This window comes from Molothrus ater, chromosome 5, assembly GCF_012460135.2.
Source record: "Molothrus ater isolate BHLD 08-10-18 breed brown headed cowbird chromosome 5, BPBGC_Mater_1.1, whole genome shotgun sequence".
NCBI classification, from domain to species: domain Eukaryota; kingdom Metazoa; phylum Chordata; class Aves; order Passeriformes; family Icteridae; genus Molothrus; species Molothrus ater.
Window position 1 is genome coordinate 54,501,498 of NC_050482.2, and position 25,797 is coordinate 54,527,294.

At 46.5% G+C, this 25,797-nt stretch overlaps 1 protein-coding gene across 6 annotated transcripts in view; it reads left to right on the forward strand.

Moving 5' to 3' along the window:
• Positions 1-1,072: 1,072 nt before the first annotated feature.
• ARHGEF5 (Rho guanine nucleotide exchange factor 5) overlaps positions 1,073-25,797 on the forward strand; it is a 33,589-nt gene continuing 8,864 nt past the window's right edge. The window contains exons 1-4 of one of the 6 annotated variants that reach the window (XM_036404982.2): positions 1,073-1,461; positions 20,084-23,630; positions 25,002-25,083; positions 25,452-25,516. In XM_036404982.2, the coding sequence (XP_036260875.1) occupies positions 20,096-23,630; positions 25,002-25,083; positions 25,452-25,516 (3,682 nt within the window). In that variant the 5' untranslated portion in view covers positions 1,073-1,461; positions 20,084-20,095. Of the gene's footprint in view, positions 1,462-1,948; positions 3,089-16,610; positions 23,631-25,001; positions 25,084-25,451; positions 25,517-25,797 lie in introns of those variants that run through there. The other 5 variants (XM_036404978.1, XM_036404979.1, XM_036404980.1 and 2 more) reach the window with 5 other exon arrangements.

Here is a 25,797-nt window from a genome sequence, read left to right on the forward strand (position 1 = left end):
CTGGAGGAAACACACCTGTAAGCCTCAGGAAATGATCAGGAGAAAAAAAGCAGACTTAGCAAAGAGACAACTCTGGATATCAGCTTAAGAGACAAAATATATAATATAGGTAATGCCTTCCTCAGCCACCTGTCTAAGATAATTCTTTGCACATTTTGTGATTTTGGTAAGCAAAGACCTATATAATACACCATGGCAAAGTGTACCCTCACATAAATCCTGTATCCCTTTAAGCACCTGTGTACCTACAAGAGACATAAAGCCCAGGAATTGTAGCTGTGGACTCAGCTTCTTAATGCAGCCTACAGACTTTTTCTACCCATGGCCTGGTCAATTTCTTATGAATTCAGGTGTTTCATTAATTTTCATTTATTTTATGATCTTGGATGTGATCCTGCCTGGGATTGTGTAATCCTAATAAAGCCTAGGACAACCCAACATTTTTCCTTGAACCCTCAGCTGCCTGCTGGGAGGAAACATAAAGGGCTCACACATGTGAAGTTAAGAAGTGGGAAAACAAGAGACTCAGATAATGAAGGAAGTTTAAAAATTAAAAAGCACCTCCGAGTCTTAGGCTGGGCTGGTGGATCAGCTGCACTCCAGAGGCAAAGCAAACAAGTGCTGTGTCCAAACCTGAGAGGGACAGAGTTATTGCAGAATCCCAGAAGGTCTGGAACTGCAAAGGACCCACAAGGATCATCCAGCCCAACTCCTGGCCCTGCACAGGACACCGCAGCAATCCCACCCTGTGCCCAAGAGCGTTGTCCAAACGCTCCTGGAGCTCTGTCAGGCTGGGTTCTGTGACCACTACCTGGGGGAGCACGTTCAGTTCCCGACGACCTTCTGGGTGAAGAACATTTCCCAAAATCCACCCTAACCCTCCCCTGACACAGCTCCAGCCGTTCCCTGAGTCCTGTCGCTGGTCAGACAGAGCAGAGTTGAGGGCCAGCCCCTCCTACTTGCGAGGAAGCTGCAGAATTGCTGTGAGCTCTGACCTCAGTCTCCTCCAGGCTGAACAAGCCGAGCGACTTCAGCCGCTCGTCGTATGGCTTTCCCTCTAGGACCTGCACCCATATACTCACTACTGAATTAAAAGAAAGAAAAAAAAAAAAAAAAGAAAAAAAAAAAAAAGGAAAATACCTTCCGCTCGGACGTGTCAGGGCCTGTGGCCGGCCGGAGCCAGGAGCGGGGCCAGAGCCGCCGTGTCCGCCGCAGCCCCTCAGCCACCCTGCCCTGCCCTGCCCTGCCCCGCCGCGGTGCCGTCGGAGCGCGGCCGCCGGTCCCGCACGCCAATCAGGGCGGCCCGCCTGCCTTCCTGTAGGTGTGCCCGGCTCACCTGGAGCCGCGCTCGGCACTCATGACATACCTGCGGCCCCGCGCAGGGCGGCGGCGAGGCGGCGGCCGAGGGGGGCCGAGGGCGGTCGCCGCTGGCCCCGGCCCCACGATGTGAGCCCAGCGCAGGTAAGGGCGGCCGCCGGGGGCGGCGTTGGCGTGTTCCCGGGATCGCCGCTGCCGCATTCCCGGGAGAGGCGCGGGCCTGGCGCCGGATCCCTGCGGAGCCTGGGCCAGGACGGACGGAAGGGCGGCTGCCCCGCGGGACTGGGGCGGGGGCGACAGGCGGGCTCCGGGAGCGCGGGGCGGGTGGGGGGACGGGACGGGAGCAGGGGGAGAAGGAAGGGGAGGGAGGTCGGCCGACCCACCATTTTAGGACCCGAGGGGGACGGGAGGAGGGATCTCCGGGGAAGGCGAGCGTCGCTCCTCCCGCGGCGGGCCCGGTGCGGGTGCGCGGTGCGGGCGCCATCGGGGCGCGGAGCCCCTCGGCGTCCTGGGCGCCGCGGGAGCTCCCCGAGGGGACGGCGAAGGAGGCTCCGACCCGCCCAGCCCAGGGCCGCATCCTTGGCGGGGGCTCTGCGCCCCGACGGCAACGCCCGTCCCGCCCGCCGCCCCCCGTTCCCCCGCCTGCTGCTGGCAGCAGGGAGGGCCCGGAGCGCAGGCCCGATCCCAGGCTCGGCTGCCAAGCAGCAGCGGGAGCCTGTTCCCGCAGAAATGGTGCCTCCCACGCAGGAGCGAGATCCCACGGTGTTCGCCGGGTTTTCAGCTTCCGCCCGGAGCTGCGACCCGGGAGTCGCGGGGGTGCTGTGCTTGAACTCTGGACATCTCCTTGTTTTCCTTTTCCTCCTTGCCTCGTGACTCTTATGGCCTGTTACGGAGGGAAGGCAGAGGAACGAAAGGCGAGATCTTTGCCTGCTGCTCGCTTCCTGCCTCCTTCCTGCAGCCCCGGCCACCGCAGCAGCTCCGATGGCAACCCCAGCGCCCCAACCAACCTGCCGGGGGAGGGATTCGAAGGTCCCACGGCTCTCACCTGGCCCATCATCCTCCCAGCACCCATGTTTATCGTTGCTTGATGCTTCGTTTATTCCCAGATATTGGCTAAGACTGCATCAAACCTGGTAGGAGTTATGGGGTCAGGGATCTGAGCTCAGCTCATCGGTGTTGACTTGCTGCAGACTTTGCCAGAGCGCTGCTGGATATTGATGCCCGTGTTGGCTTCTCCTGGAGCTGAGTGCCTGTTCCTCCTGGACCTAGCCACATGTGTAATGTGTTGTTGGAAGTTTTGTGACCTGATTGCTTGGTGTTTTGGAGTTTCTCATAACCTAAATGACTTTGAGATGTCTTGGATAAGGGCTTAAAGGGTTGCACTGGAGGGAGGTGGCTTGGTTTGGAGGAATAATGTGTGGGTGACCCAGATTTCAGAACTGCACCTGAATTGGGTGAGGAGGAGGCATCCATAATCAGACTTGAAGTTGTAAGAAATCTGAGTTCTTCTTAGTTTTTGTTCATGTTGGGAAGAGCTCAGCTGGCTTCTGTGTAGAACCTTGTTTTGCCGGTTGGTGGTTGAGGGTGGCATTTGTCCTGTCCTGCCTGTACAGCAGCCTCGTGGTCTGGGTAAATCTCAGTGGGATTACACGGTCCAGTTGCTTGTGACAGCAGGTGACTGGGCTTGAGGTTGATGCTCATGCTCTCTGAAATAGTGGGACACAAATACTTCCTCCGGGAACTTCTTGTGCATCCTGGTAGATTTTAAATGGTAAGTCTGTAAGTCTGTTCTGCAGGCTTTTTTTTTTTTTTTTTTCATTCTGTTAACTTTAGATGGATGTTCTTGTGCTTGGTCTGTTGAATCTTATCATTTCTTATGGTACGCTTATTTCATGTGCTTTCTAGTAGGAAAGAGCCAAATTATGCTATAGCTTTTTGATGATTTTTTATTTCCTTTTTTTTTTTTTTCCTTTTTAATGTAATCTGCTTTAGAGTCTTGTTTAAAATGGGGTGTTTTATTTAATTAGTTTGTATTCATATTACATTCACTCTCCATAGTTATCCCAGGCAAAATTTAAGGAACAGCCCACAAGGGATTTCCAATTCTTAATTGGAATCACTTATTTTTCCAAGGATGTTTGATTCTAAGTATTTACTTTGCTTTCTTTCATCTGGTATCTTTCCAGTTGATGTTGTTTGCTTAGTTACTGTTTGGCTAAATTATCCACAGCTAGTTTATTTCAGTAGTCATGCCTGGGAAGTTTTGCAATTCCTTGCTGCTTTGCAGCCTCTCACTGAGCTCCTGTTGAATCTTTTACTGAAGTACTCAGAAGTGACTTCAGTGCAAATGCAGTTGTGCTCTATTGTTTTGACAGTTGGGCTCTACAGAGAGTATATTTCCCTCTTTCCTGAGGTAATCACACAGTTGATGTTCAGAGTATCAGCCAGTTGAAGACAGATACCTTCACCTGACCCCTGGCAGGTATTTACATTCCCAGCTGGTTATCACTGCATCGAATCAAAAATTCTACTAGAAAAGTACCCAGTCTTCATTTCAAGATATCAGGTGATAGGCTGCAGTGGTTTCCTGGATAAATTATTCCAATGGCTGATTACCCTCGCTAATTTCTTATCTCCATCTGTCTGGCCTGGCTCCTAACCACAAAGTCTTGCTACAAGTTTTCATGTCAGGTTGACATGAAAGCCTGTTGCTGCCAGGATGACACATTCCAGCTAAAAGATGGTCTGTTGTACTGCAAGGCCATGGCTGTTAGCTGTGCTGAACTCTTCCTTCTGGGAAGAGGCAGCTGTGGAGCTGGAGTCTGGGTGATCAGCATGGTTTAGAGCAGTGATGGAGGGTGCCTGGCCTGGTGTCTCTGTGCAGGCAGGGCTTCCTGGGAACTGTGATTGAATAACTCTGTTGCTTGGAGCTGGGCTTCACATGATGAGCAGCCCAGCACAACAGGATGCTGCTGAAGGAACGATCCAGTTCTCATCCAGTCCTGACTGCAGGCTCCTGCCGCTTCCCTGGGATCAGCTCTGGTGACCAAGTGATCAGTCCAGTCACTGCTCCAACTGAATATTAACCTCCCTCCCTAAAGAAAAAAAGTATAGAAGTTGGATTAGCCTGCCTTGTGGCCAGAGAGATTGCTGAAGAAGTGTAGCTTGACACTGCACATGAGAAATGTGGTGAGGGACCACCTCTTCCAACAGCAGAATTAGATGCCAGAGGGAATCACACATTTAGTTCCTACATTTCTGTGCTCGGATAAACAGGCTGTGGTCGCACAAATCCTCTCAGCTGGCACTGCTGTTGAAAGAAGCCGTCATGCCTTCCTGTTGTCATCTCTACTGGTTCTTTGGTGCGGTTTGTTGTGGGACCATACATGCACCTCTACCACCAGGAGAGAAAGGACAGAGGATGGAACTCCTTTTGGCAAGGTGAAGAGTTGGTGAAACTAGGAGTTGTCACAAGCATGCCTTACCTTTAAATCTTCATAGAAGGCAGTGTATCTTTTTGCCTTCCCTCTGCAGCTGACATATGAGAGCAGCTGCCCTGATTTACTCAGTAGTGCGGATTAACTGTTGTGTGGCTTGGGAGAACTGGGTTTACCCAGGACTGGGTTTAGGTCAGCTGCTTTTATGTCTTTGGTCAAGAAGTGTGTGTTGAAATTTGTTGTGTGGGAAAGAGCATTTAGTGTAAGAAGAAGGTCTGAGCTTTGGCTGTGACACACTGCTTCCTATGAAGGGTTCAGTGGTGCAGAAAAGTTCTAAGTTAATGCATTCATGCATTCTAGATGTGAGTTCTCAGTGCTGAGCAATGTGGGGTGCCCTTTTGGGAAAGCTTCATTAATCTTGTCTTTTCCATTAACAAGTGACTCCAGCTTTCTTGCCCTTTGAGTAGAATTGGTTTACTGATACAAAATCCATTCCCCATCTATTATTTTAGACACCATTCCTTCAAGTCCTGTGCAGAACACTGCAGGATGAGGAACAGAGCCTGTGGTGGGGACTTGTTTTGACCTCATGTTGGGGGGGTTGGATTAAAAGCAAGGTGAAGTCGGAAGAAGAAATTCTCATGACTTTAGTACAAGTTCAGTGCAAGGTCAGGGAGAGGGCTATTGGTTTTGATAGTGGGAAAAGTTTAGAAGAGGGGAGGTGATTACCATGACATGTGTACAAATGTACATAGATAAACAGACACACATATGTAAATGTATACAAAATAGAGGGTGTTCTGATGCAAGGAGAGGTTGAGGAGGAGTGGCTGAAGAAACTGTAATTGGATAGCACACAAGGAGGGAACCGAGATGGGAGGAAGCACAGGAACCTGCTGCTGGGAGGATACTGCATTAAAGCAGAGATGGCCATAAATTCCCTTCCTGAAAACATATCCTTTTTGCAGTGTCACAGAGAAGTGTGTGACATTTGGACTCCAAACCACCTTTTTGTGATCTCAGATTGAACACCCAGCTGCAGGCAGGGGCTCAGTGTGTGAGATTGACTGTGCATGGCCTTGCTGGTGCTCAGAGTCATTAAGCACTGGGGTTCCTAATGCTTATCATATACAGAAATTCCCATATCTCCACCAGTGGGATCCACTAGCTGGATGATCCCCTCCATGGGCAGAGCAGAGCTGTGCACTGGTGAGCAGACCCAGCCTTGCACAGGGTGTGACTGGAGGAGATGAGGGGAGGGAAAGCTCCTGCTTCATCACCAAATCCAGCAGTAGAGTTTATGAATCCAAAATACACTCCTCTGGAGGCAGGGGAGGGGATTAGGATCCTGGTCATGTTAGGGCATGATATGTTCAGGTTGCAGAAGCCCAGGGATAATCAGGGGACAGAGTGTGGGTTACAAGCAGACTTGTAACTAGTTGGACATGATCCCTGTTCACATCTGCCACAAAGTGGCTGCCATGGCTACACTTTCATATTCACTGGATAATAGAAATAGGTGCACAAAGCAGTCTTAAGCTAACACAAAGGCCACTGCTGGGAGGACTAGAAGAAGATGCTTTGGGCAGCTGCAAAAAATCAGGATGTGTAAGCTATATGGTATGTGTGCTTTACACTCACCTTTACAGGTGTAATGATCTAAAATGCCTACACAGATTGTTTGATTAGCTTAAATCTTACTTGGGCCCTTAAATCTTCACTACGGATTGCTGTCTGTTATGAGGGGCTCGTGGAAACTTGGAAAGAGTAGATGGGAAGATTATAGCTTTCACAGGAAAAAGATACCATACCAGTGCCTATAGCAAAGCTCTGATGCTGTAGCATCAGATGTCTTTAGTGGGTCTGGGCTCCAGGCTAAATCCTTGGATTGAGCCTGAGTTTAGATGCAGAAGTTTTGCTGTAGGTATTCCATAGTGCACACATCCAAGGGTAACTCTAGACTGAAATGTAATCCATCTGCAACATTTGAGTCAGTCTTCTTTCTGAGGTGCTCCAAGATCACAGTCTGGTTTTACAGGTGAGGGCTGCCAGGCTGCTGGTGAAGTTGTGAAGGTGCAGTGTGTCTATTTCCATTCTTTTGCTGGATTTAGGGGAGAAAGGGTGTTCTGAGTATGCTGCCAGCTCTTCAGGACGGGAATAGTGCACAGTATTTAGAACAGTGAGGATTCAGTCCTGATGGTTGGTATGGCTCATGGCTCAAGTAACTCTTCTCATTGTTTGTTCTCTTTTCCTGTGACTTACTTTGCACATGAAGATATTTCAGGCTTGAGTCTGGCTACAATAAAGTTGGTAGATCTTAGAGTGCTTTGAGAATGCTGCACTTTTCTTTCCTTTCTCTACTCCTCCCCACAAGACTGTACAATATCCTGAGTTGGAAGGCACCCACAAGGATCACTGAAGTCCAACTCTGAGGTAAGGTGTTTTCTCCTGGAAAGGCACGTCCCAGGTACAGGTAAGGAGAATTTCAGGATGGGCAAGGCGGGGAGCACTGGCAAGGCTGCAGTACAGTACACAACCTGGTTGTGACTCTGTGCTGTGACAAACTGTGGGGCAGAGAGAGGATGCTGTGGGGAGACAGGCAAAGGGAAGTGGGACCATGCCATATTTTTACAACAAATTACAGGTTATGGCATGCTTTCTGAAATGTGCAAATGATTGAGGGAGATGGGTTTACCCCTCCAAGTCACACTGTAATTTCTTAATAGCAACTGGTGATGTGTATAGGGATTACATGACTGTATGTCACTCTCTTCTCATCCCTGAGCACAGCTGGGAAGAGGGAATATTCTATCAGGGCATGCGGGGAAGGCTGAAAGGGAGGCTGTAGGGTGTGTTCCTGTAGGCACAGGGTGAACACTGCTTGTTTTGGTGCCATCTGGGAAGGCAGTCATCCTCTCGCATCACTCCTGCCGTTCACCTTGTCTTCTGCCCCTGCACAATGAATAAACTGAGCCGTTTCATTTCGGAGAGGGCAGAGAGAGGAAGATGAGCAATTTGGAGGTATGCTGGAGCAATGAAATGTGCTTTATCCTGGAAGAGCAAGGCCAGGCATGCAAGTTATGTCATTCTGTCACAAGGGAGGGTCAGGGCTGTGAAAAGCAGCTAAAAATTGTGTCTGTGCATCTAGAAGAATCATGACAGCTGAATTGCCCAGTGGGTGTTATCCAGATGAACGACAGACACTTCTTCCTTTGTTCTCTACCAGTGTCATTTTTGCCTATCTAGTTGCTGAGTGGGTGATAACAGTGATATCAGACATGAAAATAAGCATCTGAGTATAAAAGGGGAAAGATGAATTGATTCTGACTCTGATAGTCATAGCAGATGACTTTAGAAGAGACCAGAACAAGAAAAGGTGAGATGTGCTGCATTGTGTATGCAGTGCTAAGTGGCATGATCAGAAATCTCATGTTCAGCAAGGCAGTATGGAAGCAAATCTGCCCTGAAATGTATCATAACTGCATTTTACTAGAATGTCGCCTTTGAAAGCTTAATTTAAAAGGTGGCATTGTAAAAGGTTTTGTTGTGTTGATAAAAAGAGTGAACAAAGTGCACTGAAAGGTGAAAAAAAGGTATTAACTGATGTGGGAGACAAATACAGAAGTGTCAGGCAAAGCACATGCAAAAACACCAGCTTGGTTTTAAACTATGGTTTGGTAGAGAAATACAGTTTTGTGTTTAATGGGAGCAAGAAATAACTAATGCTCTCTGTCCTAAGTTCATAAAATTGATGGAAGTGGAGAAGGGGTCTATCTAATAGACATATCTATTAGATATGTCTATTAGAATGTGAATATCTGACATGTGTGAGATTATGGGAGTGGGGCTTTCATTGACTGGGCAGTGAGACTCCTCCAGTACAAGTGCAATACAGAATGAGCCAAAACAACTAAGTATGTACACTACATGGTGGGAAAAATCTTTATTATTTGTAGTAAACAACTTTGCATCACAAAAGGAAAATATCTTAGTAATGTGTTTTGTTATCTGGAAGAACTTGGAGGCAAAAAAGACATGGAAAGAAAGAACAGAGTGAGCAGCTGATGTATTTTTGTTGGGGAAAGGATTGCTTAAATAAGACTTTGCTTATGGTTGCAATCAGATATGGGGCTTATAACAGGCCTTTGCATATTCAGTACACTGAGCAGCCACTCCCTGCCTAATCCTCAGAGTATGGCTGGGAGGCAGGAGGGTTTACTATTACCCCAACTGCACAGATGACCCTCAGACAGGCAGAAACTGCTGCAAAGAGCTAGAATACAGAATTGGAAATTCTGCTGGATGGGGCCATTCTTGGTTGCCCTAAAAATATGCCAAAACCAGTTACAATCCAAGTCTTCTGTAGAGACTCCTTTTATTGAATGACTGCAGTGGGGCACTGTAGGAAGGAGAGCCCCCGGTATCCTAATGTGTGTTCCCCTTCCAGCCTGGATTATGTTACTGGTGATAACAGCTATCCTTTGTGGGCCCCACTGCACCCATGTTTAACTGCTCATAAGCCCTAGCCGTGAGGAGAGGCAAGACTTAAAACAGCAGTGTGCATCTTTGCCACCTTCTGTTAGGACAAGTGCAGGAATAGCCAAAGGTTTGGAATGCTCAGGTATTCCCCATGTTTGCATCAAAAACAGCAGTGCTGGTTGTCCTGCTGTGGGGATACTGTACCTGCACCTTCACTGGCACAAGTGGAAGAGGTGAGGTGCTTGCTTCAGTAATAGGCCGCAAAGATTTGTGCTGAAAGCTGGATTCCTCAGGTGCATCAGTCTGGCAGAGGTTAGACCAAATTTTCCGTACAGGAACGTGTTTGGGGAGAGGACTCCAAGAAGGAGAGCTCTGGCTCTTCGCTCTTTCTTGGGCATGATCTGCTGACAATCCCACCTCTTCCCCCTTCAGGCTCTCTATTGCTCTTAGCTTTCCCAAACCACAGTGGTCACACCACATCATATTCTTTGCTGTTACGTCCAGTGATAATTTTTTTTTAAGCAGAGCAAACCATTTTGCCCCATCCCAGGTCCAATGAACTCCTTTAGGTGACTGAAGGAACTCTGCTGCATCTCATTGACCTTGGCAGAGATGGGACATTTATGTGTTTATTTATGCCCTGCTGATCAAAGCATGTTGCAGGTAATGGGAAGGCGAAGGAGCCAAGTCTCTGATTTCATTTGCCTGGTGCTTATAGTTTCCCGGGGGAAGTCTCTCATGGATGGGAAGGTATGCACCAGTCCAATTAGAATATGCCATGCATGCCTGTATAGGCCGAGGGACGAGAGGACTTGGCATTTCTCAGACAGAGCTCTCGTTTTGTCACCATGTCATAGAAAAGGTGAAGGAAATTTTATCGGCTTGACTTTACAGTTATTCACAGGCCACTGTTAAGTTGCCTCATCCTCTGATTTCTTATTGCCACACTGAATTCAGGAGCTTGGGGTGAATTTGAGGCACACAGACCTTATTTTACTCCTAAGCATTGCCATCTGATAAGGTGGGACCTGGGAGGGGAAAGAGAAGTGGTGTTACATGCTACAGGGCTGAGCAAAAGGAAGCCGTAGGCCAGTCAAGAAGAGAGAGAGTTGATGTCTTCAAAGACTCCCAAAGGGTAATCTTAGGATCCTGATTGCTCAGCTAATATCTGAAGATCATGATGCCAGCAAGGAGTGCAGTGTTAGATAATCTGGAAAGGTGGTGGTGGGAAAGGGGCTGTGCCCCCTCATTCATATGCAGAAAAATGAAAATAGAGGGGAGGAAGGATAAAAATATCTAGTTTTCCTTATGCATTGAAACTTGTTTAATTATCAAAATGGGAAAAATATTTTAATTAATGCATCAAAGAAATGTTAGTAATATTTCTGAGCTGGTATAAAATTAAAATTAATGCTTTAAATTAATCCACACTTGGAGGTGTACTGCTCTACCTTTTTTTTTTTTTTAATTTTTATAATATGCTGTGTTAATGACAGTATTAGGAACTAATGCTAAATCTTAACTACAACATCTATGGGCTATAATTACTACCATAAACCTTGAAATAAGGTAGTACTAATTGGTAAAGCTGCATATAAAAAGCATTTTCTAAGACTGATGTATATCAATAACAGCATTTAAACCCCTGATTTATACAACTTTTCACAGCCTGATCTTAAAGACAAGGTCACAAGAGTGTCTTCCCCTTCCCTTCCCCTTCCCTTCCCTTCCCTTCCCTTCCCTTCCCTTCCCTTCCCTTCCCTTCCCTTCCCTTCCCTTCCCTTCCCTTCCCTTCCCTTCCCTTCCCTTCGGATTATTTCCCTGCTAAACTTTACAGGTGATTTGAGATTTCCAGGGCTTTTTCTGAGGATCTCCTACATGTTGTTACTTATTTTCAGAATTGGTCACAAGGGCTGTCTCCTAATTCACCTCTCTTCCATGCAACATCCCCTCAGAGCCAGCCCTTTCCTATGGGAAGAAGGCTGGCTGTGGGTTCACCGGAGTGGCACAGTCAGTGGCAATAAGGAGACAAGGAAACATAAAACCATAAAAACAATCACTCATTTGGAAGTGGTTGTGGATCCAATTAGAATATCCTGCTTCCCCTGGTGCCTGCCTCTCACTTGGGAGGGCAGCAGACATATTCCTAGCAGAGGGCCAGGACTGAGTGTGTAAAACCCCCCTGCTCTGCTGCTGCTGGTGTGTGTAGGCTGCCAAGGGAGCACCTGGCTCTGTGTGTGGAGTGCTTGGCAGTCACACACGGAGAGACACCTACACTGGAGTGGCAGGGACTGGTCTGTGGATCCTGGGTGTGGTTTAACCAGAACATAGGGCTAAGTCCAGGTTTCTGCTTTCCTCCTCCTGCTTTGCTGCCCAGTCCCGTGTTCTTGTCCTCTTGTGCAGCTTGTACAGCTGCTTTGGGGTCCCAGCACATGGAGGACATGGGCCTGCTGGATGGAGGACTTCTGCTATGAAGACATGCTGAGGGAGTTTGGATTGTTCAGCCTGGAGAAGAGAAGGCTTTGGGGTGACCTCATTGTGGCCTTCCAGTGCCTGAAGGGAGCCTATAGGAGAGATGGGGAGAGATTCTTGATAAGGGCCTGGAGTGACAGGACAAGGTGGGATGGCTTCTAACTGGCAGTAGGTTTAGTTGGGGTATTAGGAAGAAATTCTTCCCTATGAGGGTGGTTATGCCCTGGCACAGACTGCCCAGAGAAGCTGTAGCTGTCCCATCCCTGGCAGTGTTCCAGGCCAGGTTGGATGGGGCTGGAAGGGGGACGGTGTCCCTGCCCATGGCAGAGGGTGGGAATGAGATGGGCTTTAAAGACTCTTCCTACCCAAACCACTCTCTGATTCCATATATAACTACTGCAGGGAGTTGTCAAATTTACCTTTACTACTTATCTTTTCTCCTGTGTCATACCTTTATGGCTGCTCACATCACTCTGCTCCAGGGTTGTTTTTTTTGGCTCGACAGCTCCCTGGGATGGCTCATACATGGTCATGTGTGCACTGGCATGAGGGAGATGTTGGTAGAAACTTGGATGCATAGTAAATTGGTCTGTTCTGGATTTCAGGTGTTCTGGATTTTCAGGGTTCCATGTCAGGTCTTAATGGCGATTTATTAAGATCCAAGTGGTGTTGGATAGTTTGTACAGTCAGCAGCAGAAGGAATTGAAGAAACTCTTCTTTTCCTTTTTTCCTTTTTTTTTTTAAGGAATGGAGTATAAACAAATGAACTTTGCAGGATATCTGCAAATACCTAAATTGGGCCTGACAAATTTGATTATTCATCTTTGTTAACCCAGTTATATCACAGTGTATTTCACTGCCCTTTTTTTAGTTTCTGGTAGCTCATGTAACTCACTGCATCAGGCCTAAATAGGCTACATTGTTATGAGTCCCAAACTTTGAAAAACAGAGATCAGGCAGAGAGGGAATGCGGAGTCCTTAGTTACAAATTAAGGTTTAGGATTAAGAAATTAAGATGAACCCAGACAGTGAGATTTAATTGTTGAGTCATACTTAATTTTTCTGGCCTTTTCCGTACCCATTAAAGGCTATACATCCATTTTTTCTTAATTGTAAGCCAAAACTCTCACCTAATCATATGATTCTAGGAAGTGGGACTGTATGAGAAACAGAAAATGTTGTGATGTGCACAATAAAGACTTGTATGGCCAAGTGACACAGTTGGCCATACAAGTCTTAGACCGTGAGGAACGAGTTTTCCATGTGTTTGCATTAGTACCTTCCTATTCAGCACCCACACAATTCCTGTGGCTTTGGGTGTGTGAAGCTATTTTACCACGAGGGAGAGGGGTCCCCGCTGTTGCTTTCCCACGTTTACATTTCTTATAACATTTTATTTATATTTAATACTTTTTGCTTCCAATACCAAACTTGTCTCATGGTAGCTTCTTCAATCTAAAGACACCAGTTAAATTTCCAAGAAAAAAAATGGTTTGTTCCCTGAGAAGCTGGGTTAGAGGAGGGTTGTACCAAAACCTGTTTTTCCCACATACATCCCTACATCTCTTTTGGATGGATGTTTTTTTCTTTCTTTAGCTACAGTTTTCAGTACAAAACTCCATCAATGCTACAGTATTGCCAAGTATTTTTGTGATTTGATCGTGATACAAATCTCATAACTTTTTAAAATAAATCTCATTGCTGGAGTCATAAGGTAATTAAAACTGATATGGGGAGTTAAGGCTGAAAACATGCATTCTGAGGGCACAACACAAGGATAAATGTGTGGTTTTGTTGTTGTGGTTGTTATCTCATGGGACTCTGAATCCAACAATTTTTTATTGTTCTCTCCAATTGATGGTACAATATTGAAGCCAGAGAATGACAGTTTTCTGCTGTTGTTATGGCTGATGATAGTGTACTATCACTTCCATGAAAAGTGCAGTTTTATGGGTATTTTAGCATTTTTTTTTAGTTGCATAGGATGTGCTTTACCTATTGATACAAAAGCAGGATTTTGCCAGTATATTTATGGCTGGGTATATATCAATGTTTAGCTTGTCAGTCATCCCACACTACTAAAATGTTCCAGCTTTATTTTCTGTGGGACTCTGACAGCTACCAGAAATCTGACAATTTTCCAGATGGAACTTGATCTGGCTGTGAAAGAGGTTATATCACCTGTTTGCATCAGACAGGATAACTTTGAAGGGCCTCTCTGCAGGGCAGGACAGTTTGTCCCAGTTCACTTTGCTGAATATTGTTCATTCTTATCTGCCTGTAGCTTAACTGTGCTCAGAACAGGTACAGGTTACACAAATGGCTCCAGTGTGAAGAGTGGGCAAGGCCAAGCTTTCAAGTGTGTTTCCAGGTCCTTTGATGTCTTAAGGGCATTTGCATCTGTCAGAATGGTTTGGTGCAAATATGAGCCTTCTTTAATCTGAGACTCAAAAACAACAGCGTGGGATTCTGGCTCACACATCCATAGTGTAGTGAGAGACTCTGAGATTTCTGCCTCTAACTGGAGAATCTGTCCCATGAAAGTCTTGAATCATCTTGCTCAAAGAAGAACTGAGAACTCTTGGGGTTCATGGCAGACATGCCATCTAGGAATGTGTACAGCATGCTGCTAGCAGCCACCTCTGCATAAAATGTCATGGGGAAAGTAATTTGGGAAGTTCTTGCCTCCTTTTATGCTCCAGATGTTTCTATCACTTGTGTCTCCATCCCCAGAGTTTGTGGAGAGACCTGAACAGAGCAACTTGCAGTGACTCAATACATTACTTCCACTGTGGGAATTCTGCTGTTCACCAAGTAGTGTCAATTATCTTTCTACTGAGCTCTAGTAGTGAGAATCACACACTATTCTTGTTTACTCTCATATTAGAAAACTGCAGAATATCGAGGCTTACCCATTACTTTTATGAATATAAACTTAACCTCTGCTTAGAGTGAACTGGGTTTTTTGCTTTACAGGTGACCCCATTTTACCTTAAGAATGAATCACTTTTATTGCATCTCTGGGAAGTGCAATGTACAATCCAAGCCACATTCTTCACTTGCTGTTTGCCAAATGTTCAGTAGCAATTTCCAAGATGAAATAGATTAAATTGTGTTCAACCCAAAATTATGTTTCTCTGACACTTTTTTTTTTGTTAGCATTAAGTATTTTAATTTACTTAAATAGCAACCAATGTAAGAAAAGTATGGAAAAGTATCCTTTTTTTTCCCCCCCCCTCAGTTAGTGAGTCATTAGATAATTAATAGGCTCAGTGTATCTTGAGTGTGCCTATGACGAGTGAAAGCTGCAGCTGGGTGTGTTGAAACTCCCTGCACTGGTGTGACTGGGAGGTCTCACCTGTGTTTCTCAAGCTTCAGATGCATTTTCCAGGAGATCAGGTGCTTTTGGCAGCTGTGTTTTGTTCTCCCCTGCCTAAGACACCTGAGGCAACTCCTGGTTCCCAGAACATTACCAGCACTGTGTAGCACAGCAGTAGACTCTACATTATTTTGCTATTTTAGATCATCTTACTTTCCTTTTAAGTCTTTTCCTTCAGCAAGCTCCTTCTACTCTCTATGCCCTCAAGCTGACTCCACATTACATTTTTTCCCTCCTTCCTTCTTATCTCTAGCACCCTGTGTTATCTCTTCCTGAGCTCAAGAGTTTTGACCCCCCTCCTTCACCTCCCTTGATGGGTTGTACAGTGATAGAGCAGCCCAGGCTGGTGTGTGAAGATTGGTGACTGTTTCTTTGCAGGGGAATATGTGCAGTGGGAATCTCTCACATGGACATGCAGCTGAGGAAGCCAGCCTAAGTATGGCAGGACTAGCTGAGGAAATACAAAAATTGAGGCTTGTGGCAGGGCAGGCTTTGTGTTCAGTTTCCTGGGTGTCTCACCAAACTGAAGTCCAGTGTGTGGCTTCCTGGGAGAGATGGTGCTGTCCTGCACACTGAGCTCTGGATTTTGGAAGGAGAAAGGCTGGCTCTGAGCTGTTTCAAATCATAGAATGATAAGGAGTTGGAAGTGACCTTAAAGATCACCTGGTCCCAAACCCATCTGCTGTGGGCAGGGACTCTTTCCACTATCCCACGTTGCTCAGAGCCCCATCCAACCTGTCCTGGAACACTGCCAGGGATGGGGCAGCCACAATCTCTCTGGGCAACCTGTTCCAGAATCTCACCACCCTGACAGGAAAGAATTCCTTCCTAATATCTAACCTAAATTTCCCCTCTTTCAGCTTCTTGTAAAGTGTGCCTGAACTGTGTGACCAAGATGATTAAACCAAGCTGAGATAGCAGGAAAAGGCTCAGGGCAGCCTTGTTGTTTTTTGGGTGGGTGTTAGAGCCAAACACAAAACTCTTTCCTGCCTGAGCTGCATCCTTAAAGCCAGCTTTGGCATTTCTACACCACATTGTGGCTGCACTAGCAAGGATAAACCCTGGGGACTACTTGGGAAACCCTTTGTTGCAATGAGAAAAAGGGTGTCCTCGCCCATGCCGCTCAAACATTATCGTGAACGCCTTTCTCCTCTCACTGCCAGAAGCTCATGGCTGCAGCTGGGCCGGAGCAGCTCCATCCCCACGTCACAGGGCAGGACTTTCTCTGCTGGGAGCGTGTTCGCAGCAGCCTGGGCATGTGGGCTGCTCCATGGCCCGCGGCAGGGGAGACAGGATGGGGAGTGGGGCCGAGGGCGGCCGGGCGGCACCTGGCACCGTGTGGGGAGGGCCAAGGTGGCAGGTAGAAAGCTCAATTTCTCCCCACTTTTGGAGGAGGAAGATCTTGTGGCTCCACTTGTGTGTAGCCTTGTTCCTGGCTAGCCAAAGGGCTTGTCTGTGCTTGATAGTACTTGTTATTGCTCCTTTCTTGTTTGTTGGAGGAGGGGGGGAGGGAAAGTGAGGTACTTTCTATTTAAAAACAGAAGTGTTTGTCATCTCTGTTCAGGTGAATTAACCCACAGTGGAAGGAAGTATGACATTTACGTTGCCTTTTCTAATCTGGGAAAGCTGTGGATGGATCGTGCCCTTATACTTTCACTGCTGTCTTTTCTTGCTCACCAGGCCACCTCCTTCACCATTCTCCTCTCAGATTTTGTGCCTGTGACTGCAGCAGAACCAAGCATTGCCCTTCTGTTTTTGTGCTGGCATGTGGCCAACTGCACCCTCTCACTGTTCCAGCTTGGAGGGTTTCTGTGCTCCCAGAATCACCTAAAAGCTGAGTGCATGGGAGCTGAAGTCTGGTGTTTCTAGGCCCTCTCTAGAGAAGAGCCTGAGTGTCTTTATCTCAACAGGGAACATTGGTTTACCTTGTTTCACAGACAGAGCATATGACAAGTGATGGCCAGCTGATCATCTGATGCAGTGAGAGATGTGAAAGATCAGTAAGCCCCAAAAGGGGAAACAGTGAATTATCTTTGAGAGTTTGTATATCCTGCCCAGTGGCAGAGGCTAGATAGGTCCTGTGTGCTGCTCTGTCACATTATTGGCTCTGCTGAAAATGCTAATTGAAAGTTTGCTTTGGGTAGCTGAGCTCCTGGGGGTCTCCTGGGCCCTCCTCTGATGGAGCAGACCTGCATTGGGAGTTTAACATGACTATGCTCCACAGGCACTCTCTTCTGGGTAATTACTGGGCTCTTGTACATAGCTGCTCTGCGTATGAAGACTATAGGTGCTGCCAGTCTTGTTTTATTATTTCCCCTTCCATCTCCATGAAATCTTTATTGCAGACATGTGTCTTCTACTATGGTGTACCCAGCCTTTGACCGGGAAGTTAACAGTTTCCCTGGTGAAATGCATGTCCTCCCCTTGTGTCTCTGCAGAAAGTTTGCCTGCTCCTTCTCCTGCCTCACTTCTCAAAGCTCCTCTTGCTCTCCCTGAGGTGTGCAAGACACCTGGCAGTACTAAGATAAGACAAATCTCACTTGGCAGCTTCCAGTGTTGATGTGCTGTGCACCTCCCTGTACCCTGCCTCCCAGTATCATCATGGAACTGCTCCAAATGCGGCGTTAAACTTGTCCTTTCGCCTGTCCAAATCCCTTGCAACAGAGCCATGGAGATGGAAACTAGCGTTTTGAGCTTAATAAGAGGAAATTCAGGGCTGTGTACATCTATGAAACAGCACAGTGAGCAGGAGTTCTTCCCCTGACAAAGTGTGGGCTTGAGCTTGAGCACTTTACTATTCAGATCTTTATGAGCCATCCTACATTTAGTAATAGTAAACCTTCCTTAGCCAGCAGCTTATGTCTCCCTAAATAGTCTCTCTGCTCTTGGGGAGCCTGTTTTTGAAGACTGTCTGTATTAGGTGTGAGAAGTAGTACTTTTCTAGGCTTGGAGCTGAGTAGACTCAGGTGGGGTAGCCAGGAGAGCCAAGAGCAGTGTAGTACAAGAGGGATCTGATGTGGAACCTTTGAAAAGACAGTTTAGCAGTATCCAGGTAGTTTAGTAGCAGCTGACAGCAGCTGGAAACTCTGTAGGAATTCCCTGAATGGACATACCTCTTTGAAACAAACAGGTTGTTAAAATTACAGCTATTACAACTACTCGGTGCTTGGGAGGAACAATCCAAATTTCTGAAAAACCCTGGTTTTGGCCTGGTTTTGTAAGAAAGACTGTATTTTCACTATAAACAAAAATTAAAGATTACATGAGAAAAAACACACAGGAAGTAGTTAGCTGATGAGCTAACTCAATTATTTTCCTAATGTTTTTTTGAATTGAGGTTGTTCAGCCTGGAGAAGGGAAGGTGCCAGGGAGACCTCATTTCAGCCTTCCAACCTTCCAGCTACATGTAAAAAGTAGCTGTCCCTATTTCTAAACACCAAGGGGTGTTTAGAAATAGTGAGAGCTACTTTTTACATGGGCGGGTAGTCACAGGACAAGGGGGTTATGTTTTAAGCCAAAAGAGGAGAGATTTAGATATGATACTGGGAAAAAATCCTTTAATATGAGGGTGGAAGGCACTGGTACAAGTTGCCCAGAGAAGCTGTGGCTGCTCCATCCCTGGAAATGTTCAAGGCCATGTTTTGCTCAGGAGCTTTGAGCGACCTTGGATAGTGGAAGGTGCCCATGCCGGGGGTTGGATCTGGGTGACCTTTGATGCCCCTTCCAACCCAAACCATTCCGTGATGACAATACAATTCTGTGATGAAGGTGTATAAAATGCTTCAGTTCTAACTCCAGAGCATGCACTCCTTGCCTTCAGAGCAGGTGTTTTGTTTCACTTGATGTAAGGGAAAACAGAAGCTAAACTAACTTTCAGGCCAGGCGTGCCCTGGCCATGGAGCTAACTGGGACAATTAGTTCAGATGTAATTATGCCCTTACTGCTTTTACTTTCTGTGTGGGATCAGAGGTTGGTACTTGTGACTACAGAGCCACTCTAGCACAAGGAAATCACCGTAGAAGAAAAGAGAGGCAGCCACAACAGTTTGTCTCTTTCTCAGGTTTTTTCCAGGTAAGGATTGTGGGTCATGGTAGAAGACAGAGAGGTAAAAGTGGTGAATCATATTCTTCTGTCCTTTTCACAGACATACCCCAAATGTGCATTCCCTAGTGCTTTGTCATGTCTGAACTTCAAATTCAGTAGTTGATGGGAAATTCCACTATATCCTTTGGGAAACTGTCCAGCAATCCTGAGATGGGTTTTTTCTTTTCCTTTTCCCCTCCCTAAAAGAGTAGACTAAATGATGATGTAGTTTCTCTCTAGTCTATAGATTAGTCCACACACACCAGAGCTACTCCTCTCAACCCATGTGGTTTACAGCTTTCAAATATCTTGTGTCTTGTGTCATATACTAGTTACCTGTTAATCTAATTTGTATGTTCCTATGTTTTGTTAATTAATTTCTATGATCATTTGCAATGAATTTCAGACCTACACAGAGATCTGCAAAGAGAGCCATCAGCTCCAAAGAACAGGCAAAATCAGAGAGAACTTTTAAACTCGGCTAGAAGAGGCCAGTAGTATTTGTCCACCTTGCCCCATGAAAATCAATGGAGATTTTTGAAAATTTTCTTGTTCTCTGGATGCCTTCTGGTACCCCCTTTTGAGTGTGAGATAACCAGCCATGGCCACCACTTTCCATAAGTTGCCCTGTGGCTATTGCATGGAGCTCAGCATCTCTGCTCTTCGACCAAAGTCACTTTCTGCATTTGCATGTGAAACTAAAAAGACACCAGTGGGGTTATTTTGGTATTACTCTCATCTTCAAGCTTACATGTGGTGTTTGCCTATTCTCAGTCTTTGTGTTTGTTTCCCAGCTCTTATCACCCACTAGGTATGTGGTGTGTGTTTTGGTTTTTATCAGCTGCAGTAGAAGCAGTGAATTAGATCCATGTATCATTGTGAAGTAGTAACAGAAAAATTCATTTTTCTTCAGCAGGATGTGTCACTAATGGAGTCTGAAGAAACCAGTGAGGGAGGTACCACTCCCCCAGGAGCCAGCAGGATCACTGGGGAAGCCTGGGATTCTTCAGCCATGGAAGGAGAGTATCATGCCACTCATATAGCAGCCGAAATGAGCACCAGCCCATCTAACTCTGCAAAGGGACCAGAGCTCAGCACACCCAAGGACTTCCTTGCTGCTCCAGGGAAAGCAGCAGAGATGCTGGGCAGACCCTCTAACTCTATGCAGAAAGTGCCAGCAGGACTGGAACAAGGCCAAAGGGATACAGAGCCCCAAAAGAGACTCTCAGAACTGGAAGGAGAAATGCTTATAGAGGAGGGTGGACTGGATTATTCTCTGAAACTTAGGCAATTGGAACTGGTTGACCTGGAAAGCAACCAGGGCCCTTCCTCTCACAGCAGAGTCCAGGATGAGCCAGCCCCTGGCAGCCCAGTCCTGCAGGCTGTGAAGCTCAGCACTGAGTTTCCTCAGTGCCAAGCAGAACTGGCTTTTCATGGCTCAGACCCTCAGGCCCAGGAAACGAAATCCCCTTTGGCTGATGTCATTGCCTCTCAGTGGGACACACCTAAGTGCTTTTTAGTGTGTAAAACTGTTTCAGAAGGACATTATAAGGCTGAACCCTTTCTGGGTAATATCTTGAAGGACTCTTTGCAGGAGGTTGATGCTGGTGCAGAGCAGGAGCAAAGCACCAAAAAGTTGGCACCAGCACCTGATGAGCAGCTTACCTCAGAGGGAGCAGTAGAAGACACAGCTAAACCTTACACTTCTGAAGATGTTCAGGAAAGCTTAAGAGCACCCCAGGGTTTGGAAAAGAATACAGAATCTTCCTCTTCCCATCAGCTGACTTCCACCTTAACATGTGACAGCCAAATGAGTTCACTACAAGCAGAAGGAAACAACTCATCTGGTGAAACAGGGAATACCATGATGGTCAAAGACCAGGGAATGGTTCCTAAAAAGAACTCATCTGATTCCAAATGCTTTCATCTAGAAGATGATCACAGAAAAACTGAGGGCAGACCTGCCCCTTCAACAAAGAGTGCTTTCCAAGGAAAGAGTACTTCTAAAAGGACAGAGGAAGTGAATGCTTCATGGCATAAGGAGCCAGCTTGGAAGGAGGCAGTGTCTGAACTTCAACAAGAAGAGGAGGAGGAAGAGTGCAAAGAGCAGAATTTGCTGGAAGAAGGCAAACCTTTGGAACTCAAAGATCAGAAAAACAAGGAACAAAATGAGCAGGAACAACTGCAAAGGGAAGAGCTCAGACTGGGGGAAGAGCTGAAACTAGAGGCTTTATCATCAGCTTTTGGGTCAGAGATACCTTCTGTTCCCAGGCGTAATGTGGATGTGTGTGGTTTGGAGTATGCTTCCTTGTCTGAGCAAACAGGATCAGTATTTCTTCCTAGGGAACCTGTCTCTGTGGATCAGCATCCTGGTGAGAATGTGCTGCTGAAAGCACATGTCACAGAAGCAGGTTCTGGATGTCAGCCACCTGCTGTCGGCCCTCTGTCCTCAAATAATCAGAACCCGGGGGGGGAAACTCCACACATGTGCCATGTTTCTGACCAAGCAGAAGACCTGGAGGACTCTGGCCGCTTTTCCATCAGTGGTCAGGATATTGGAGAAGCTCACTGGGATGATAAGACACGACTGGGCAGGGAGAATGAGCACAGTGATGATCATGGAAAAGCTGTCCAGAGGTTTGATAAAAGAGATGCATCACTCTGTGGAGGGGTGACAACACCTTTTAGCGCAGAGAACCCAGAGGCTCTTGTTCCAGCATACCCTTCCTCTGGTACCAGTAACTTGGAGCCACCTGATCACCTAGATCTTCATCCTATAACAGAAAAAGCTGAGCTTTGGGACTTCATTCCAGCTTCCCCCTCAGAGATCACCTCAGCTGTGTCAGCATCTGTTCCAGAGCAGGATGGTGGCAGAATAGCCTCTCTGACCTCTGAGCACTGTCCTGGCACCAGCCTAAACAAGCTGCCAGACTCTGCAGGGAAACCACCCAAACAAGCTGCTCCTGCACAAGAGTGGAACCCAACACCAGCAGAAACTGCTGTTGTAAGGACAGATGCACGGGAAGCCAAGACTTTTCATGAACTCCTTACTTCTGAGGAAAGCTTTCATGAGGACCTTAGTGGCCCATCTTCTTTCTCTGTAATGTACACTAGCTCCCTTCCTCCACAAGGGGGCTTTCCTGGAGATAGGACGTCTATGGCTAGTATTGCAGGACCTCTGGAAGTATCCCAAACACCAGGAAGGACTTCCACTCCCCTGATCCACCCAGAGACAATTCAGCAAATCTCTCCCCAAAAAAGTGCCATTATACAAGGAAAAGAAATAGCAGCAGATGTGGATCGTAAAGCACAAGTGCCTTTATTTGATGAGCCTGACTGCAGTTTATACCAAAAAGAGCCTGGATCCAGAATTTCCAGTGTCCTGAGCACCCTAACTTGGCCCTCCGAAGATGATACGGTCCTTGCTGTGAACCAGCAGGGACAACCTCTGTACCCTGTGTCCCACTCAAGCCTACCTCTGGTGTCTGAGCCTGATGCCAAACAGCTTCCTCATCCTCCTTCCCATGTCCAAAGGCCCAGTCAAGCTCAAGCCCCTGCACTCCACGCAAATCACCTTGTTTCACCTCCAGTCCCTGAAGGTCACCAGCTGCTGGCTCCTGAACTGCACTCCAGGCTCCCCCTCAGCTGTGGGATGGATGATGGTAAGCTGGGAGCCATTCACCCTGCTCCAAGCCGTCCTCTCCAGACTGCCACCTCTGCATTTGATACCAACTCCGTGGCCTCTGCTTCTGATGGAGAAAGTCTAGCAGAGAGAGATGACTTTGTTCCAGTGAGTGGAGTGTGGGATCTTGGTGACTCAGGTCCCCATGATACAGAGACTTCTGATGACTCAGGGGTCAGTTTGCTGACCAAAAGTTTTTTGGCTCTTGGAAATGAAATGTTGGTTGGCTGCTCTGACAATAGCCCTGAAACAGCAGATCACGACATGAATATAGAGAGTGGAAAATCCTCACCTGACCACCCTTCTTGGCCCTCATTGGAAGGCCTGATAACATCCCCAGACTCCAAAAGCAGAGAGTCTGCACAGCTCCTTCCAATGCTTGCATTCACCAATCCTATTCACTTCCTCCGGCTCAGCCCTCCATCACTGCTGACCACCAGAACAACCTGCCAGGACAAGGAGCTGCAATGGGAGCAGCCCACAGGTAGCTTCGGTGGGGACACAAAGAACATCCAGGCTTCACTGGCAGTCACAGAGAAAACAGAAGGTGAGAGGAGAGTCAGGCAAGGGCTGGAAGGAGGAGAACACCAGCCAAAGGAAGAAAAGGTCAAACATGCACCCTTGGAAAAATCATCTAGCTGGCCAGACAAAAAAACTATTGGGGTAGCTATGCAGGACCCAGCAGGCAATCAAGAAAACCCAATTAAAAGCCGAGTAAAAACCAAGGACTGGCACCGTCAGGGCCTGAAGAGGATGTCAGTACCACCAGACATCTTGCAGCGTGAGTCCTCTCTTCCATTTCCCTTCCTTCTTCCTCCCTCCAACTTAGAACAGTTATCAAGAAGTAGGATTAAATTAAATAAACAATATGATGGAGAGGCATGAGAGTAGAAAGCTTGTGGCTCTTGTGCCTTTCTGGTGATATTTCTTGCTCCAGCCCTACAGCCCTCTCCTATCCTGCCCCAAGCTTCCCTTTTCAGCTGTCCCCTCTTTCCTCTCTGCTGTCCTCTGTATCCTGCTTGTTCCCTTGAGTGATGCATCCTTGAGGGATGCACTCTGGGACTCGGTCTCCCCATGCCACACTAATACCTGCTACAATAAACTTATTTCATGGATCCCTGAGGCAATAAAGAAGAGCCATGCACACACCCTCAGTAGCCCATATTTCTTATCAGTTGTTTATTTGCTGCCTCCCCTTATTTTGCAACTGGCACTTTTAGGTTCCCACTTGACCTTTTAAAAAAGATTATATTCCTGTGAGTGCAGGATTTAAGAGTACAGATAAGAAGGGAAATTTGTCAAACCCAAGGTCTCAGCTTGCACAGAAGTCAAATCACTGATGTCACAAGTGGAAAACATGCATCTTCTGTACTACAGCTCATTCAGCAGTACTTGCTATCAGGATGTATATATGTTCTTTACTATACCTTACATGAACTTTAAATAATTACTTCTTTTTAGCTCTTGCTTTAGTCTATTTTTGAAGCTCTGAAACATGCTGTATTTTTGGCACAGGGGAAAAGGAGGGGGGTATGGAAGGGTGTAAAAGGTTTGGAAGAACTTGAATCTCAAGATTTGTTAATATGTTTGACCTGTAATTTCTTGATTCCAAATTTTAAAATATTCAAGGCAATAGTACTGTCTTTCCCCTTATCCATAACTGCAGCTCAGTCTTTGGACTTTCTTCCTTTTTCTGCTTCCAGTTATTTCAGATTTAGAATTTCTTCACACCTTATTTGATTAAATCCCTCACAAATCAAAAGGACTTCTCCAGTTTTACACTTTGGCTCCACTGATCTGATGCCTGGCCTTAGTAGCTGAAACTGTTAGGACAGCACCAAACAAGGCACACAGGCAATGTGTTTACTTGCATAACTGGAGAGGGAAGCTCTTAGAGTTACTGTTGCTGCCTAAAATATCAGCCTTTTTCTTTATGTGAAAAGTAAATGTGGCTAACAGATGTAAAGTGTAAGTAATGTCAAGAATTATTAAAACTAGAATGTTTCTGACCCAGAAATAAATGCCACAAGGGCACCTGTACTCCAATTCAACACTGTGACTTAGGTGGGGCATAGGTAAGTGTGTCATTTGGATTGTAGATTAAGTCTAAAAATTGACTGATGTGTTTACTTTCCAATTGTCTTCTATGCAGAGGTTTCTTCTGTCCCTTCAGAGGAAGAAGCTCACAAGGCACACAGGGAACCACCAGTCATCTCAGAAACAGTTATATTGAGGTGAGTCTCTCAAAGATTCTTAGAATTTGCCCCAATCCCTGTGAAGCACAGAAGCCTCCATTGTTTCTGAGTTACCAAAGATGATGATAAGGAGTGGAAAACTTTAATTAAATGCCATAGGCCTATGTTTCAGTCTATGCTCTCTTGAAGAGAGTCCTACTGCAACAGAGGTATTTCTGTGCCTTCAGGACAGCCATTCCATTAAGCCAAACTTTTCCCTTTGTGTCAAGTAAAGCTTGTGGAGCTTGAGCTTGTTGGAAAATAAGAGGTCCCTGTTGTGACAGAGCAGTTTCTAAGGTTTGGATAAGCCTTCTCTGGTGCTGTGCCCTTTGTTCACTCTGTGTTTTGAAACCCTTATTCCTTGGCAGAGAGAAGAAATCTGCAGACACAACAGAGAACTTCAAGCGCCGGCACTCCAAACTGATCAACTCCTGTAAGTACCTCCTGCCTAGGGTGCTGTGGCAGTCCCCTCTCCACCAGCATCTTTCACCCTTGCAGTGAGCACAAAGGAGAGGGACTTCTGCCACATGGTGGTTGTGAGGATGTAGTGTTAGAGAGCAGGGAAGGCAGTACACTCTGGAATCCTGCAGTACACTCAGGCAGCTGAGGAGCTTTGCCTGAATTTGACTGTCCTAGTCTGGGGCAGAGTTTTGTCCAGGTTGAAGCAGAGGGTGAGTTGCTACTACAGAAAAGAAAAATGTATGTGTTTTTCTC